Below are 17,651 nucleotides of genomic sequence, written 5' to 3'. Positions count from 1 at the left end.
CTAAAAAAAAGCATTCAATGAGATTGTACATTTTATTATTGCTTTTTCTTATCAGATTTCTCTAACTTCGACGGTCTAATTAAAAATATTTTTTCACCATCCGGGAAACATGTAAGCTTCGTATTTCCTGCTTGCCCTTTACCTGAAAATTTAGAATTACATACTCGGTGTAATATACTACCACCTGTTACACCGACGGCAAGACCAATTAATGGTTCAGCAGTTGCCATTGTATAGCCAACTATCAAGCTAGCACCAATTACTAACCCAGGCACCCAAGAACCTTGAACTATCATATCAAAACAAATATCAAATTTGGCGCAAACTTCATCAATAGCAGGCTCAAGTAGATGACGTATATCTCTTATACGTTCAACACCGAGATTTCGATATGACACAAAGGCCATGATTTGCAATATCGCATCAAGGTAATACTTGTTTTTTATATCGTGTCTCATAAGAGAATAATATACGAATAAGAAATTACGAGCGTTAATCAGACAAGTTTTGAGAGTTTTTTGACCAGATCGTGGAGTAGTATATAAATATAAGATAATTTCTTCGAAGAAACCGATAAGAGAAAGGTAATCATCGGTATCTGCTGTAGATGTTTCCATTTCCACGCCAACTTCTTTCAGAGTCTTATCTAATGAGGATCTTAATTCTTCATGTTGTTCGTTGCTAAGCCTTAAACTTAGTTCACTATCTTGCTGATTCTCCTTTATATAATTTAGATCGATATCACGCATTATAATTTGTTTTTTTCCCCCGTTTTTCGTTTCAGGAGCAGTTAGCTCCCGATCGAATAGAATAAGGAACTGTTTACCACCGAATAAAGCGTTGGTGTCGCTTTCATCGAATTTATAAACGATCTCATAATTTTCAAATTTTTCAGCAGGAATTAAAGGAAATAAACACTTCAAGTTGTCTTTAATGAATTCGATCGGTTTATCTTCATAAGTTGCTTTCTTTCCCATTTTTTATTTAACTGTAAAGATAATCAAACGAAATCAATGAAAGTTGTATGAACTGTTGTGGTTTAGTCTCAACATAAAAAATCGACAAGAATGCAAAAACCTTACAAGTATTACTGTACAGTGTACAGTACAGTACAGTACTGTACAGTACATTAGATTGCATACTGTACAGTACAGTACAGTACAGTACAGTAGAAAAAATGAAGAGAAAGAACTGTATCGTACTGTACAGTACAGTAGTTGCTAATACAGTACGGTACAGTATGCTGCTAAGTTGATTTAGTACAGTACAGTACAGTACAGTACAATACATTATACAGTGTACAGTGTACAGTATAGTACGGTTTCTTTGGTACTGTACACTGTACAGCATCTCTTTTCTTTTTAGTATACTGTACTCTGTACAGTAGCGCATACAGTACAGTACAGTAGTGCAAAGTACCGTACAGTGTATAGTGTACAGTACTGTACAGTATAGTACTGTAGGGTTTCTTTGGTACTGTACAGTACAGTATCTCTTTTCTTTTTAGTACAGTGCATAGTATACAGTACAATTATTTTTACTGTAGCAGCGCACTGTAGCGTTCCGCATCAAGCACTAACTGAGAGTACTGTAGTGTACAGTACAGTGCAGTAGAAGCGCACCGGTAAAATAAACTTCCACATGATTGCTATTCGCTCTACAGTACAGCACTGTCTGTATTTATTAATTAATAATTACGGTAGTTCAATACAACAATTTCCCCTACATACTGTATTCTGGGTATTGTGGGTATTATATTACTGTACTGTATATCTACAAGACAACGCTACTCGAGAAGGTATTCCATACAACAACGTACGCGTAACTGTAAATCATAGTCTGTAATAGCGCTTCTCGTGTGATGAGATGATGGTATTCCAGTATATACTAACTGGAAGTAGAGTTTTAAACCCAGATCTTTTCGGGTTTTCTTTTATCAGATTCATTAGACTGTTCCGTAGTATCTCTATCTACATCACAACTACTGGAAATACGAGTATACTCGTATTCCATATGCCAGCGTGCGCGCACCTGTAATGTCACTTCTTTCATGAAAGAGGTTCGTTCTACACCTATACCAATTAGAAGTGAAATTTTGAATCAAGGTCTTTTCGTTACCAAGCCCCAGTATAGTATTGTATAGATTAGAGCTGAAATCGGTCATGCAATGGAGAGCAATACTATTACCGATTCCATTTTCCTATTCAACGGAAGATTATTGCAGTGCTAGATGTGAATAACAATTTGATATAGTTGTCTGATATGAATACGAGTGTATAATAAATTTTTCGTATTCATTTTCTGTAACGGTCTATGTAATGTAACTTAGTATTTGTGATTGTAGACTGTTAGCCATGTGTAGTATAATGTACGGTAGATATTTATCCTAAGAGATATTGACTTCATGAATAGTTTATCAATAAAGGAAATGATCTCATAATGAGGTAAATACAATCATTGGAGCTTAATACGGTTTGAAAGGGGCTTTGACTACGCTCACTTCTACATAATATAATAATTAAGCAGCACAGGTGATGTCATAGAAGTAAATAGGAAAATCTATTTTTCTTACATAGTGGACGAAGCACTGCATTGTAATTATAGGATCATAGTTGAAAACATTAATAAAAAATGTAAACCTTTTGAAAATTTAATATATACTAACAAAGATTATTAATAATCATGATAGAATACCATGTTATTTTCTTAAAGTATAACGGAACTACTTTCTTCGATGCCTATATCATTATTTATTAATTCTGTCCATAAATTGTATATTTCCAAGTAGTAGATCATAGTTCCTTGAATTAATAATAATTTAGATAAGAAATCTGTTTTTGTCTGATTTTGATATCTAAACCTGCTCTTGTTGGTGATTGGGTTGTTATTAAAATAATAATAGGTTCTGCATTAAGTACAAACTCCTATGTCAATTTGTATACTCATAAAATATCGTCTATCTGTACTAGTTAACAAGGAGAAATGTGCCTGAAGGGCCCCTAGATCGTCAATACCCTTGAATATCTGTGGGTTTTTTATTTACTGTCTTCCCATCATTTACAGTAGAGTTACTAAGCAAAAAGTTAATTAATACAAATCTAAAGAACGACTATTGATCCTCGGCTAAAATTTAGAGAAAAGAACAATCTATACATAGCTGCGGTTTTCTTTAAAACGCATGGTTTGTCATTTCAACAAGATTGCTTTATATATAAAAATAAAAATTGCGTCATCCAGACGGTCTTTATAAAAACTTTATACTTTACATCATTAATATTAATAACGAACTTTCCATCTTCATTCAGCATTTCAGTTATAAGGTATTTGATCGTGATAGTAGCATGTATGCCCTCATAGTCATTTTATCAGTATATTACTATTTTATTTAAGCACCAGCGATAACATTTCTATCATATTAGTCGTAGTCCTAATTATTAACAACAAGTAACATGTAAATATCATTTTGTATTATGGTATTATCTCTGGATGAAAGATTTCAGGTAGGATAAGCATTGGTAGCTCTTAACAGACATCCAAAATTGGACGTAGCAGGTGCAATAAAGATGTTAAGAATGATAGTGAAAAATGTCTGGCGACAATTGCTGCCGGCAAAACTATAATGGAGAATTAGCCTGTACCTGTGAAAGTTAATACCCTAAATTAGCCAATTGTATGCATATAAATATGATACAAAGATGATACACTAATGTTTGAAATGACAGGATAGGGTTTTATGCACAAAAATGCTAGAGATTTAAACTGTTTATTATCGTTGTTAAGTAGTATAATTATACAATAGTTATCCAATGTTGATTTTGTTGATCTCAAATTGCGAACTTTTAAGAACAGTAGGTTGTACACGTTATGAAACTAATTTCCGGTCGAGTTACATACTTTATCAGGCAGAATACTTTTTTATTGAGAAAATACTTACCATTTATGACACATTAGTGAAGAGAAATCACGAAGTAAAATAAGCTAAATTGGAAAAATATTTTAAAATAGCATAACCTCATCAAGGTTAAAGAAGTCTTATTAGTATAAATATTGGTAACTACAAACTTAAGTTCCAATGGATGTGAATTGATAGTTTTCGTTTATTTCTATTTTTAACCAATGAATTTTTAGCTAGAATATCATCAAAGATTTTGAAATATTTCGAGAAATTGGTAATCTTTGATAAGTGTATCCTTTCTAAAATTTGGTTTTAACCCTACAAATATTTACACTATCATTAATTGTTTGATCAATTTTTGTAAATATTTTAATTTTATAGTTAAGAGAAAGAAAAAATTTCTCAAATCACGTTGTGTAAGTTTGCAAAGGATTAAAGCAGATGCTGAAAATTCGAAAGCATTTTCTAAGACATCAATGTACCAAGTAGCTTGTTTAAAATTTGCCAGCGATAAAGCATTACTTATTGATTACATATGTTAATCACTAATTATATCATATAAATTAAGAAAAAGTACTGTCGATATTGTCGCGTAAGACTACCGACCAAATCGATATTCACAATCATGGTGTAATCAATTTTTATATTGTCTTGGAAACCTACGTTGATCATTTACTTTCTAGGGCTGCGTAAATCTTATAAAAAAGCAGTTAGTAGTTGCTATTACGAAATACGGGAATGATACACATCAAGATTATTAAATAGAAATTGCGCATTTCTATTTGATTAATTCTTTATATAGTCTCTTGTAATCGATAGCAGCTATAATAAAAGGCCCCTTTTGAGATCAATCTATGTAACTAAGGATTATAAACAGCATTGTTTTGATGATATAAACGTTCATCTTCCTATTAAGCTAACATTTAATAACGAACAACTCTTGTTTATCCGTAATGCTCACAAAAACTATTTTAATATTCCAGTTATACATTTACATTGATGCATAGCTTATTTTTCACCACGTATACCCAATACATTTGATTTTTGTGATCTAAATGGTAGTGTCAAACAGAAAATGTATAGGTATGTAGCAGGATTCTACAGTACAATAATGCATTATTATAATTCATGGAATCAGCTGATAACATCTAGAATGAAAATAAATTGCTGGGATTGTTTTGAAAGCAGGCATAGCTACCACTCAAACAAGTTTTATGAACCAAAATCATTACACGATGGGGTATTTAACTGTTAATTAAAGTATTATGATAGATTATCTAAAAATAGAGATCAATTTTATCAGAAAATGCAATTAAATAATCATAACTAGACCGGATATACTTAAAATAAAATGATAAGAATAACTAATATTATTATTTCAGTTAGATCATGGAATTTGTACTAAGCTATTGTTATAATAAATTTATGTGATGTGGTTTGTAATTGATTATTGAGACAGTAGGGTGTATATTAAAATTAGCTATATCAAATGTAGTATGAAATCACAACCTATTTAATGAATGAAATGATTGTCATAAACATTAAATCAACAATATTGAATTATTAAAGTCTTATGGCATGATATTCAACTATTGTCAATAGATAGTCTCCATTCTAGGCGATGACGTAAAAGATGGCTGTTAATTACGCCAAAAGATAATCATTATCCATCTTATAAGCTCATTGTATTAGCTAAATCATGCGAATCTTATTATTATGTTGTTTTTGTATCGTATGACAGCCGTAGTTAAGAGTTACAATAACCATGTCGATAAACTTGATAAAGGTAGATTAGATAATTCATAAAACTGAGCATCACGACTGATTCTACAGATTGAATAATATTAAATTATTGTGATAATCGTGATGTTACAAGCCATTACTGAAATAAAAAATTTGCCGGATCGATATTAAAGGATGTGCCAAGACATCGAGTAGCTTATTAAATGTAATTTCCCGTATAACATATCAATGGTAATTACGTATGTGTTACGTACTAATTGATATGAGAGATAAACAAGTATGTATGCATTTATACGAAAATTACTTCCTAAGCACTGTCAACAAGTGGGCTACAATGTGTGTCCAGACTTCAAATAATATTTTATAGCTTGTTATGATGTCGGGTAAAAGGGTTCGTTTCTTAAACGACTGAATCCTATTGAATTTGATATACAATACTGCGGTTATCCGATTATTGTCAATTCTTTGAAGGATGATAATTCTTCGTATTCCCAAACAATTTACTCCATGTATTGACATATCTGGCAACCAATTATAAACTTACAGAAGAATATAGTATTCTGCATAATTAATAATTTTATTATCATGGCCGGGCATAAACAACTATGACAATGCAAATAAATATACAATTTCGAGACAGTCAATTCAATAGATCTATTGAAATCATATTATTTATTACGTATAATTACCTTTTCAAGTAAATTTTTTTAGTTCCACCGGGCCTATAGTTAAAATCATGATCCTATAGCCTTAAATTATACCAAAATAGTAGTGAAAGAGGTTATTTTCGACATTTTGTGATCGAACTTCGCGTGGTAGGGTACTGTACTTGACCGCAGCGTCTTGATTAATTGAAAAAAATCATAGCATCCTACAAGAAGAGTGTACAGTAAGAGTGAAGGATTAAGAAACCACTTTCCTGATAAGCTTCAAATTGCTAATTGCTTAATTATCGTATTATTCTGTATTCCTCTTTAACGCCAATCTCGCAAATAAATTCATTAAATCATAATTTATAGCTTTAGAAATTGAAATCGTCTATCAAATTATCGGTAGGTGCACATCACAGAACGTCAATATGAATTCTAGTTTTAATAATACCATCAATAGCACGATTGCAACTACCGCAGGTGGGGTTGTTGCAACTATCAGCCCTGGTGAACAAGCGATGCGAACAGCTTTCATCGTTATTACTGTTGTATATATCTTGGTTATGATTGTAGCTATACCTGGTAATTTTTTGATTTTATGGATTACATTGGCAAACAAAAAAATGCGAACACCGACCAATTTATTGGTATGCAACTTGGCTCTTGCCGGATTGCTGTTAGCATGTATACGAATGCCGATTAAAACTTACGAACTAATCTATCCTACTCAGACGCTATTCTTTTACCCGTTTAGCACCTCCGTATGTAAAATGGCTCAAATTGTACCGGCATCATGTATCACGTCCATATCTATTACGTTAACGACTATTTGCATCGATCGCTTTATTTCAGTTATATATCCAACAAAGCGCCATCTACGAATGACATTAGTAAAAGTTTATATATTTCTTCCGGCATCTTGGTTATTATCATTCTTGTTTTGGACACCTTATGGAGTTTTTGTTGACATCCTCCATTTAAACGGCGGTTTTAAACGTTGTGTCCCAACTTGGCCGCAAAATCCTCAATTGGACATTAATATTACTGATTCTCATAACCAATCCGTATATTATTTACAATTCTCAAAAATGATAATATGGTTACTTTTTATCATCTTTGTCTTTCTATTACCGGCTATCATTATGACAACCTTGTACGCAATTATTGTTAGAAAATTATGGCAAACAGGACCGGGCGATAAGCATACGGTACCACCAGTTGGTACAAGACCAACGACCGGTGGACGACGTGATACACTTACTAAAGAGAATCATGGGTTAAAAGCTAAAAGACGAGTAGTTAAAATCTTTATTACTTGCCTTGTCTTATTTATCGTTACCAATTTACCCTATTACTTGATCTTTGTCTTAGTGGATTTTCAATTAATTGTGATCCGAGATTTCTACTTGATCTACACTGTGATCAACGTTTTGATTATTTTAAACTATACTTGCATCGCATATAACGCAATTATTTACGGCTACTTTAATAAAACATTTAAAAATAATGCACCAAAATGGATACGCCGTATTGCTCGAAGATGCAATTCATCTCGCGTGGAACCATCATCGTACTCCCTTAATCCTGGTAGCGTGGCGCCGCAAACGCGTGCTGACGAAGTATCAACGTAGCCTTAAATTACCAGTTTAATTAATTGATCGAAATGTCAACAAGCTAAGTTAATGCTGGCATTTCAATGCAAATATAATTACTTACCATGATCATTTTCCCATCGATATTAAGCAAGAATTTTTGGCTTTGTTGTATCAGCGTTATCTTTAATTGAGTGTCATATTATTGATTTCAATGCTAGCAAAAATTGTCGGTAGTGACCGATTGATATTTATTTTAACAAATACGGTATCTATCGAAGAATTGATATGTTTATCTTGATCAAAATCGAACATATCATAACTATAATTTTGATACTATCCAAGTCTGTTATCGTCAGTTAAATAATTTGTAATACTTTAATATAGTTCCTTCTCTTCCGCTGTTCATTGTTATTCTAAAACATTTGATCAATGAAACTTAATTTAACAACATCTTTGAAAACTATACTTTTTTACTCTCTTTGAAGTCAACAATAATATCAACAGATAAATAATCAGAGTAATACTTGGTTACGTGACTTAACAAAATGACAACAAATATTTGCGATAGTTTCAAAAGGAATAGAGATTCTGATGTCTTCGAAGAAACAAGATGCATTACCATCTAAACAGCAGCATTTCTCAACGAGGGTTCACTCATACTCACTATTTATATTATTTATTTTGATGGGAAGGTGCGTAAAAAATATTATTCAATATGATATCTAAACCATTATATAACGCTTTTCAAGTTCATAAACTTTCAATAGATATTGTATTAGCCGTCAAACCGTTTAATAAATAATGAATTTTGACGAATTTTTTTAGTAATCGCTAAGTTTGATGTTGATAATTGCTTAATTATCATTTAATCAAGTCATATCCTAAACAAATTTTCCATCCACCAGTTCCATTTTTTTCTTAATAAACCGCATATCGATCTTGTACAATGTAAATTCAAGGTCATCAATGATTAAAATTTCCCTGTATATTACGGCTCTTTCTTTGTTTCTGATCATTTTTTTAATTCTACAAGTAAACTACATGGGAAAATGTTATTTTTTTAACGATGCTTATCGATACGTTTAGAATTACTGTATTATGACCAATTAGTTTAATTTACATGAAATGTAATAAAGACAAAAATTTCTGTTACAATATTGAAGTGTTTATAATAAACTATTGGATCTTTAGTTCTTTATAGCATTAGCACTGCATTAATTGAAAGGTGATGTATGTAAATATCATTACTTACGTTTATGATTCACTTGCGGTGATACGCTGTTCTTAAAATTAAAGTTATTATATTTCTCCTATCGTTAGCTATTGACTAGTAAAATTATGAGCTAATTAATGATGTAATAATTTTAATTTTAATATGTGAATTGTTGTAGGATTAGCCTTGTTCATGTAACTATAAGCTATAGTTATAATTTGATTATGTAATTGAACGGACTAATATTAAAGAAAAATATAATTACTATCGTAAAAATAAGGGATAATTGTATCGATGATTATAAAATATAGCAGCCAATCAAGAAGTGCAATTTCATGCCTGTGCTAATTATATACTATTAACTATCTTAAAAAAATTTTATCTGCTTCTGTGAGTCGCTAATTCTGTAATATTTTACGACATTATCTATCCATCTAAAAATAAACATAAGTATTTTGATTAGTTATTATTGTACACGTTTGGAGGATCATACTAGAGGATAAAGTCGTTACTTTGAGGTAATAATTGTAATTATTAGATCGTACCGTAGAATGTACTGTATTTTATCGTCTTCAGAAGTTCTAGAATAGGATTAGAGAAAGATATGGGTATTAAGAATACCGTGCCGCGAGAAGTATTGCTATTTCGGTTCTAAAATTCATTAATTAGAAAAGTCTTAGCTTTAAGGTTACATTTGAAGACAGCAGCATTGGTTGTGAAAGCTATTATTAATGTCAAATAAGCATAAATCGCCTTATTCCTTCTAGATAGCTTTTAAAATTAGTTTTTAAAACTATTAAAGTGATTCTGTTTCCTCTACGTTGATTTCGTAAGATAGGAGATTGGAATAAATTGTAGTTTAAGTGCTCAGAAAAATTTTTTGTATATTTTCCATCTCAATATTCTTCCAAGTTCTCCATATTTATTCCGAGTTTTCTAATTGAGATATGGTATATAACTGTGACAGTTAAGGTTTTAGTTTAATTAATAGCATTAATTGTCTTAGCGAATAAACTGTAGTCTTTAATATGTTATGTTTTACAACGATAGTAATTTAAATTAGAATACGAAACTGAAATTGACATAGTATTATTATTATAGATCAGAAAAGTAAAGTTTTCATTACACTTTTTACAGATACCAGTGGAGTTAGTGGTATACATTAGATTAATGTCAGTATAGAATTACGAGTGATCACTTCTTATTTAAAGACGCATAATATCATTATTGATATTACTGTTAGTTGTTTTTATTTATTTAACTGTGAGTTAGGAAAATATTTGATGATGCTCTAGTACTTTAAAATGAGCGTATCGTGGGCTGATATTAAATTGATTAAGCCACCTTGATTGATTAATAAATTACAAGTAGAAATTAAAATTACTCTCAATGGATCGATTCTATATAGGCTGTTGCTACTAAACAATTTTTAACAATAAAGTAATTATAGCTTCCTAACAGAAGTTAGCCCGCGTTAGATTAGACGCCGGGCAATTAAAAAGCTAACAGATTCTTAATTTTTCTTCAATTGAACGTGATTATTAGTCGCCGCTCTTCAGCTAAATTATAATTTTAGCTATGAAAGGCATGTAATTTATTATTTTTAACTCTGATTACTAAAGTAGTACTTGTAAATTGTAACACTTATATTCGCAAATCTTATATTTCTCGTAGTTTATCTTTTTCATCAATGTAGTGATTTTGCTGTATCGTTGTCTTGGCTTATAAGTTATAGGCAATTTCGTTCATATGCCTTACGGTAGATGGAGCTTGTGTTTGCCAAGTATTTTTAATATGAAGCTAAGTTACTATAGAACTGATCTAATTTTCGTTATCAGTTGTACGATACATGTTTTAGAAATGCATCAGATTAATCACCTCTCCCTGGGTCGACGCCCTGTAGTAATGCATCTTGTTGATGGGACACAATATAAAAATTTATATTATTCTGTGCACGGTGATGTGAAGATATGGTACTGTATGCTACATTGTAATTATAATAGCTATTGATCAATTGGATTACTGTTATGGATAAATAAGGTGGTTATCATTCTACAACTGCTTCCGAGGACATAAACTGTATCTTATTATGCAGTATGTTAAGAAATTTTAAAATTTTGCTTTAGGGTTTTTCGCCTATAGATAGCATTTACTATTGAGGTGATATGCCCTTCCTTTTGTATAGATGCATAGAAACATATTGTTTACTGTTGCATAGGAAGTCTAGGTTAATTGAAGTATGTATTATAATGACAGTCTCATAAATCAATCGCTTTTGAGAATTTAATACAATACAACTAGCAGATACGAGTTTTCTAATTATATAAGGATTACATATGCATAAAAATACATGACGTAGTCACCGCCCATCGGTCTGCATAACAAATGGGTAAAGCTACTGTGATGTCTTTCGTACAGTTCTAGGTCTACAATCATAATGGATAGGTGATAAAATAGTAAAATAGAAGTAATATAATTTAATTTCAGAAAGATTTTATTATGAGATAATAGTATCAGGCATACAGTATATACAGATAAAGTTATAAATATAATCGCTCAGCAGCTATCACAACATGTCATCATATAAAACGAACCTAGTTTCTATCCTATTTCAGACCATCATTGAAATTAATAATCTGAATTATTATAAATTGATAATCTATAAATAGATTTCCGTATACATCTACTTAACCTTACGACAGATTGTTGTTCGCATGAGGTGTATGTAAAGCTGTGTCGTAGAGCTTTATTAAAAGTAACTTCGTTATCACTTATCCTCGTTTTTGTACAGTCTTAGCAAAGGTCTCTGCTATGTTATATCTAATTTAGAACCTACCCTAATCTGGCTCTGTTTAGAAATGGTATATCAATTATTCAGTAATTAATTGAAGACAATTTGTGTGTAATTAATTCTGTTCTATATTTATTCTTTTCTTATAGCACATCTATGCTATGATTATTTCTGAAGCTATAATTCTTAGTCTACATTTATTCGTATAATCTCAAGTGTATTACTATCACCAATAGATGTACAATTTTTGTGACAAAAATACATTACGAGCAGAAGAGGTATATTGGTATTCTTTAAAATTTGAATTACGCATCTTAAGATTAGCATATTGTAACAATCGTACGCTACTTTCTTTTAATTAATTCTAACCTCTTATACATCAGCGATAAATTACGGTATTGAATTTAATTTACTTCTTTGTGCATTAAACTTAAATAATATTTATATATTTTCATGCAACATCACCCGCACAAATCATGAAACCGGAGTAATGCCATCAGAGGCTGATAATACATTACTGCATCTAAATTAAAGTGACTGCTGTTACATAGCGCTAATTAACACATGCGAGCATATGAAATTATAACCATATGTCTTAATACAACTAAAATAAGTCCTAATCTATCTCCTAAATTATGTATTAGCAACATAACCTAAACATGTTACTATGCAAAGGTTGCGGATTTATCGCAGCCATTTCTACCTATAAACATTTCTATAGTATATGAACTAGTCTGTAACCTTAATTGCTAGTTATTTATAATAATCAAAACAATAAATTTACACTTCACGGTGATCTGACAGTGTGATAATTGTACAACTTTCGACGTGCTCTATAATAGAAGAGTGAATATTACTGCTTATAATGTATTACGGCGCAATAAATTCGCGTATTAAGTGACTTTGGTTTCTATCGCCGACTACTAATCAATACGTGTATTTGAATTGTTCCTATTAGCTAAAGTTTAAAGATGTAGCCTATCATATCAAGGATATTACAATAATTACTGAAATATCCTAATGTATTTTAACGGGTTCAGAATTTATTAATTACAGTATACCGTTAGCAGTTATTCAATTTTGTATGTGATGGACTGCATTAGATTGATGTCGACTGATATGCATCAAAACAACAAATAAACTTATATAAGGCATATGGTAGTAGATATAGGTAAATTATAAAGCCCTTCCATTCTCTGCACTTTATAACAATTTATAGTATGTTATTTTGATGTTACTGTTTTCTGTATATTTGGTGATCGTGATTAGCTCAGACTTTTAATACTACAACAGCATAGTAATGCTGAGTCACTGTAGTATAATTATAGCATTATTTGTAGCTAAGTTATTTGCAACATCTATGTTATTCCAAATAGAATGACCTTGAAATACGGCTTGTTTACAGCTATTTTTTCTAATGGAATGTTACGTCATCTTTATTTTGATCGGATAGTATAAACATCAAAATGACAGAAATGTAGGCAAACAGTAATAGTATCGCAACTTATTATGAACAGTATACAGAAAGAGAAGGTTATTCCATATTTTGCCCGTACAGTAAAGATTAGGTGGACTACCTGTAACACTGTAGGGTCGTTTCTTAATAGATTGAATATACTATTGTACTGCAATGACACTGTCAAATTACGGCTGATGGACAATAAATCGTGTTCAGTAGATTACATGATTAGCAAATGCTTGATTAATTAATTAATGTATGCTTTTACATAAGGATGGTAAAATGGAACTCAGTCAAGTGCCAGTAACGGTCTATAGATATAGAGTAGTAGTACTAATATTGGATCTAATGCTTCACATTTGCAATGTTATAGAAGATAAAGTTATACTAACACCAGTATATCACTGGTGATAATCATGGGCGTCTCCATGCAATTCCTTACATTAAAGTTTATTCTACCTTTCTTAAATATTGATACTTGATACTATTATGTATTCAAATAAATAAAACAACTGCAATTCTACATTATATCAAAGTTACAGTAGGTAATACCTTAGCACCATAGCAGCATATCAAAAATGTACGGACAGTAAGGTATACTGTCAACCAAGTACACTTCAGATACTATAGGTCTAAGTATCACCTTGGCCACAAGCTCAAAGAAATCCATAATTACATAAGAATCCCACCAATAATACGGCTGTAAGACGTTGTCATATTCGTACTTCAATCGAAGAGTCAATTAGGCTAATTAATTTCACTTAATTAGTTTCTATACATGTTAGGGCTAGGGTTAGATTTCTGAAATCCGTGATTATACATTATAGCGCCAAATTAGCAGGCTAAGTGCTTAGCTCAATTAGGACTAAAATTTTTTCTTTACCGCAAGTATTTCTATAACGCTACTGCATTTGAAAATAAGATAGGACTCAACGGACTAATAAGTTGTAGGAATATGACATGATTTCTTCGCCTTGTGGTTTGCGAGAAAGCTACTTATATGTAACGCTATTTACAGATCTATAAGGTTGCCACTTACGAGTATATGCTGTATAACGTTAATAGAGATACTTACAGTAGCTACTATACGATACGACATACACTATAAGTTGTAATTATTCTGTAGATTTTAAAAGAGTTATTAATTTTATTAGGTGCTTTAGAATATATTTTTCTCGTGTATTCTTACCAATGTAAGATATCTTGGCAGAGAAGGCGTATAAAAATCGCATACTATTTATAACGAATATATAAAACAACGAATTTATATAGTACGTTATCTATTTTCTTTCATTTAATCATCCGTAGCAAAATCATTTATGTGGTCTTCATAAGAATAAGTATTATCAAGGGACATATTGGAAAAAGGCGCTGCTGTATCATCTTCAATTTCGTCACTATTATTATCTGCTTCTTCGTCATGTAATCCAAGTCCGTATTGCCCATAATAACTAGTATCTGCTACTCCATCGTAGCCGGTATCGTCGTCATATTCTTGTCTTCCGTAGTCATATCTCCTCACTAAGATAAAAATATGTATATAAGATATTAGATTTATCTACATTAGTACACTATATTATCATTTTAGAATGTAGTACTAGTAAAGTCCCGCGAAAAATCACCTGATACACTTAGATCTTTGGTTTCCTTTGTTTCTTGTCCACATTTTGGACACGGAATCGCTTGATTCTTAACATATTTAACTCCTTTACGGCGAACATGGTCTTCACAGTAACAAGCCTGTTAATAATTTGAAGCTTAAAAATTAAGTTCTAGACAAGTTATGGTATACAACGAAATGCTAACGTAGAGATAAAATTTGATATCGTCCAAAATAGTCCAAATTAAGATATTATATTATATACCTTACAACGAAGACATGAATACTGTCCTATTCTATTACATGAAACACCTAAGTTTGCAATATAACGTATTACCAATTAATGACAATGATTATAAAGTAAAGAAATTCGATAAATTATTTCAAGCACAAAAGATTTACATTTGTATGATTCTGATTCTAAATATTGACAGCTAGCTTGATGTTCAAATTGATCATCTTCACATAAATATTCGTTACAGAATGAACACTTGAATATTCTTCCACCTATTAAATTGTGACAGAAGGGGATATCTTGATGTGTACGAATATTTGATAAGTTGTAAAGCGTTTAGATTTTAATACCTTGATTCCAAACACCTCTTTTACATGATATGCACACAACATCTTGTAAAGGGCATTCACATGGGTGTGTTGTTAGACATTTCCTACTATGGCAAATGAAGACTTCGCAAAAATCACAAATTGCACCCTTTAAGAAAAGTGATTATATTTTAAGGCTAATTATCATTTACGTGCGTTCTTTCAATATAGCTACTTAGTCATCATCATATAAAATCTCTTAGCAATTGGTAATGTAAGTATTCCATATTTACTTCACTGCTTTTCTAGATACATTTAAAGGTCTAATGTATAAGATTACTTACAACCATTGCCATTCCAGTTGCATTTATACCGGTATGCTTAACCATGCAATCGCCAGTTTTAGCCATGCATTTTGTTTTTCCTGAAATTAGGAAATGGAAGATTTAAAATATGTAGTCAATTACATGACTTACAACGAGTGAAGAATTAATCATTTGTGCAATCCAATTTAGTAAATTTTAATGTTATAAATATTTATTAAATATTGATTAGTGTTTATTGAGTTCTTCATGCTGCTAGATTAGAGTACAGTATATTAAGCTTCAGATATTCTCATGACTAAGCAATGTGTTCCACAAGTGGATAAAACTGGAATGCACAATGTAAGGTTATGTTTCTAGGCGTAAGAAAATTGGATATTTGGTCATGTGATTTGTGTTCAACATACCCTACTAATGTTTAGGATGTACACTGTACAGTAAGGTCTATATAAACAGGAATATATTCCTTATGCTTACGTACAATAATGCTTAACACTACGTCAAGAAACGGTATAGTACAGTAATATTACTGTTGCCAGGTTTGAGTCTAATTTTTTGAGTGAAATTCCTTACCGCATTGTGCACATACGGGTAATTTTTGCAGTGATTGGCAAAAATAGCAAAAGCCTCTATTCTTTTGACGCCTATATACGTAAGATGTTATTAATATACTTAACGGTACATAATTTACTCTTAGTAGATCGATAAGTAGCAAGTTAGCTTATATTGACTTATATATATATATATATAATATAAGGTAGACATCCTTAGACTTGGACTTACCTTTGACATTTATCGCATTCCTACAAATAACAACAGATATACAAATTTAGTACCCTTTACGAGTAATCTGTCATAAAAGCGTAATAAATAACTTGATGCTATGTTAAAATTAAGCAGAGCAACAGGAGGTATATTTACTTCTATAAAATTAGTTGCTACGTTGTAATGTCTAGCCTAATGGAATTCAATTGCACTATAGTACAACATTCTTAAGTAATTTGTTCATTACTGTGTTGGAAATACTGTACGCATACGCGTATACTTTCATTCAGTCGTGATATAGTACTATCAAAGGTCAAAGTAATGCTATATTGGGTATAATTGCTATGCAATAGAGTATAGAGTACATACTGTAGAAAGGGATATTTGATAAAAGAATGAAATTTTAAGAGATCAAAGCATTAGCAAGAGCACTAGCTGCAAGCTGCATCAGTACGACATACAAGCTCACCATAGTAAAATTACATGGATAATCTGTCAGTTGGCGTTCTCCTGCTTGAGCCCGTATTAATCGCTGTCTATCTCTTTGTTTCTCCGCTTTTTTTCTAGCTCCACTCTTCTTTTTCGGCATATTGGTAATTTAGCTAATTTCTAGACTGCCTATACTGTACAATATATAATATAATTTATAATTGTAGTAAATTCAAACTTGCGAGTATTTTAAAATAACATTTCTGTAACCCTGACAGTACAGTACTGTCCACCGTATAGTACAGTACAGTACTGTACTGTACAGTGTAAAGTATCAGGACTGCTGCACAGTGCACAGTACTGTACGTTGTTGTCGCATAACACTGGTTGAGGCGGCATTAATGTGTTCAGTCAATACAGTCCAGTGTTATGAAGCGACAGTTCAGTACACTGTACCATGGAAACTAGAAGAAGACCTGGACTGATCACTCTTGGACGGACAGACCTATTCCGCTTCATCTCGTTAAAATATTGTTTCAAACACTTCTTTATGACAGTACTACTATTATCCATTATTAAGTTCTGCTCGGAAATAGTTACATAAGATTGTAAATGGTATCTAAATTTAGTACCAGTGATTTAGAA

At 31.4% G+C, this 17,651-nt stretch overlaps 3 protein-coding genes across 3 annotated transcripts; 1 reads left to right on the top strand and 2 right to left on the bottom strand.

The window, feature by feature from the left end:
• Positions 1 to 79: 79 nt before the first annotated feature.
• TRIADDRAFT_54514 (uncharacterized protein) lies at positions 80 to 977 on the bottom strand (the record flags this gene model as incomplete). Its single annotated transcript, XM_002110435.1, has 2 exons — positions 80 to 142; positions 192 to 977. 2 exons carry the CDS (start codon positions 975 to 977, stop codon positions 80 to 82), a joined length of 849 nt encoding a protein of 282 aa, XP_002110471.1.
• A 5,739-nt stretch (positions 978 to 6,716) lies between these two features.
• TRIADDRAFT_54513 (uncharacterized protein) lies at positions 6,717 to 7,919 on the top strand (the record flags this gene model as incomplete). The annotated part of the gene is made up of 1 exon (XM_002110973.1): positions 6,717 to 7,919. The coding sequence occupies one exon, from the start codon at positions 6,717 to 6,719 to the stop codon at positions 7,917 to 7,919; it is 1,203 nt and encodes a 400-aa protein (XP_002111009.1).
• A 6,721-nt stretch (positions 7,920 to 14,640) lies between these two features.
• On the bottom strand, positions 14,641 to 17,166 carry TRIADDRAFT_22842 (uncharacterized protein; the record flags this gene model as incomplete). The annotated part of the gene is made up of 9 exons (XM_002110434.1): positions 14,641 to 14,867; positions 14,969 to 15,086; positions 15,212 to 15,258; positions 15,349 to 15,453; positions 15,532 to 15,658; positions 15,834 to 15,913; positions 16,386 to 16,456; positions 16,596 to 16,615; positions 17,047 to 17,166. The coding sequence occupies 9 exons, from the start codon at positions 17,164 to 17,166 to the stop codon at positions 14,641 to 14,643; spliced, it is 915 nt and encodes a 304-aa protein (XP_002110470.1).
• Positions 17,167 to 17,651: the final 485 nt, after the last annotated feature.

This window comes from Trichoplax adhaerens, genomic scaffold, assembly GCF_000150275.1.
Source record: "Trichoplax adhaerens TRIADscaffold_3 genomic scaffold, whole genome shotgun sequence".
Classification (NCBI taxonomy): domain Eukaryota; kingdom Metazoa; phylum Placozoa; class Uniplacotomia; order Trichoplacea; family Trichoplacidae; genus Trichoplax; species Trichoplax adhaerens.
The sequence above is the reverse complement of the archived record's forward strand: the minus strand, read 5'-3'. Positions and strand labels throughout refer to the sequence as shown.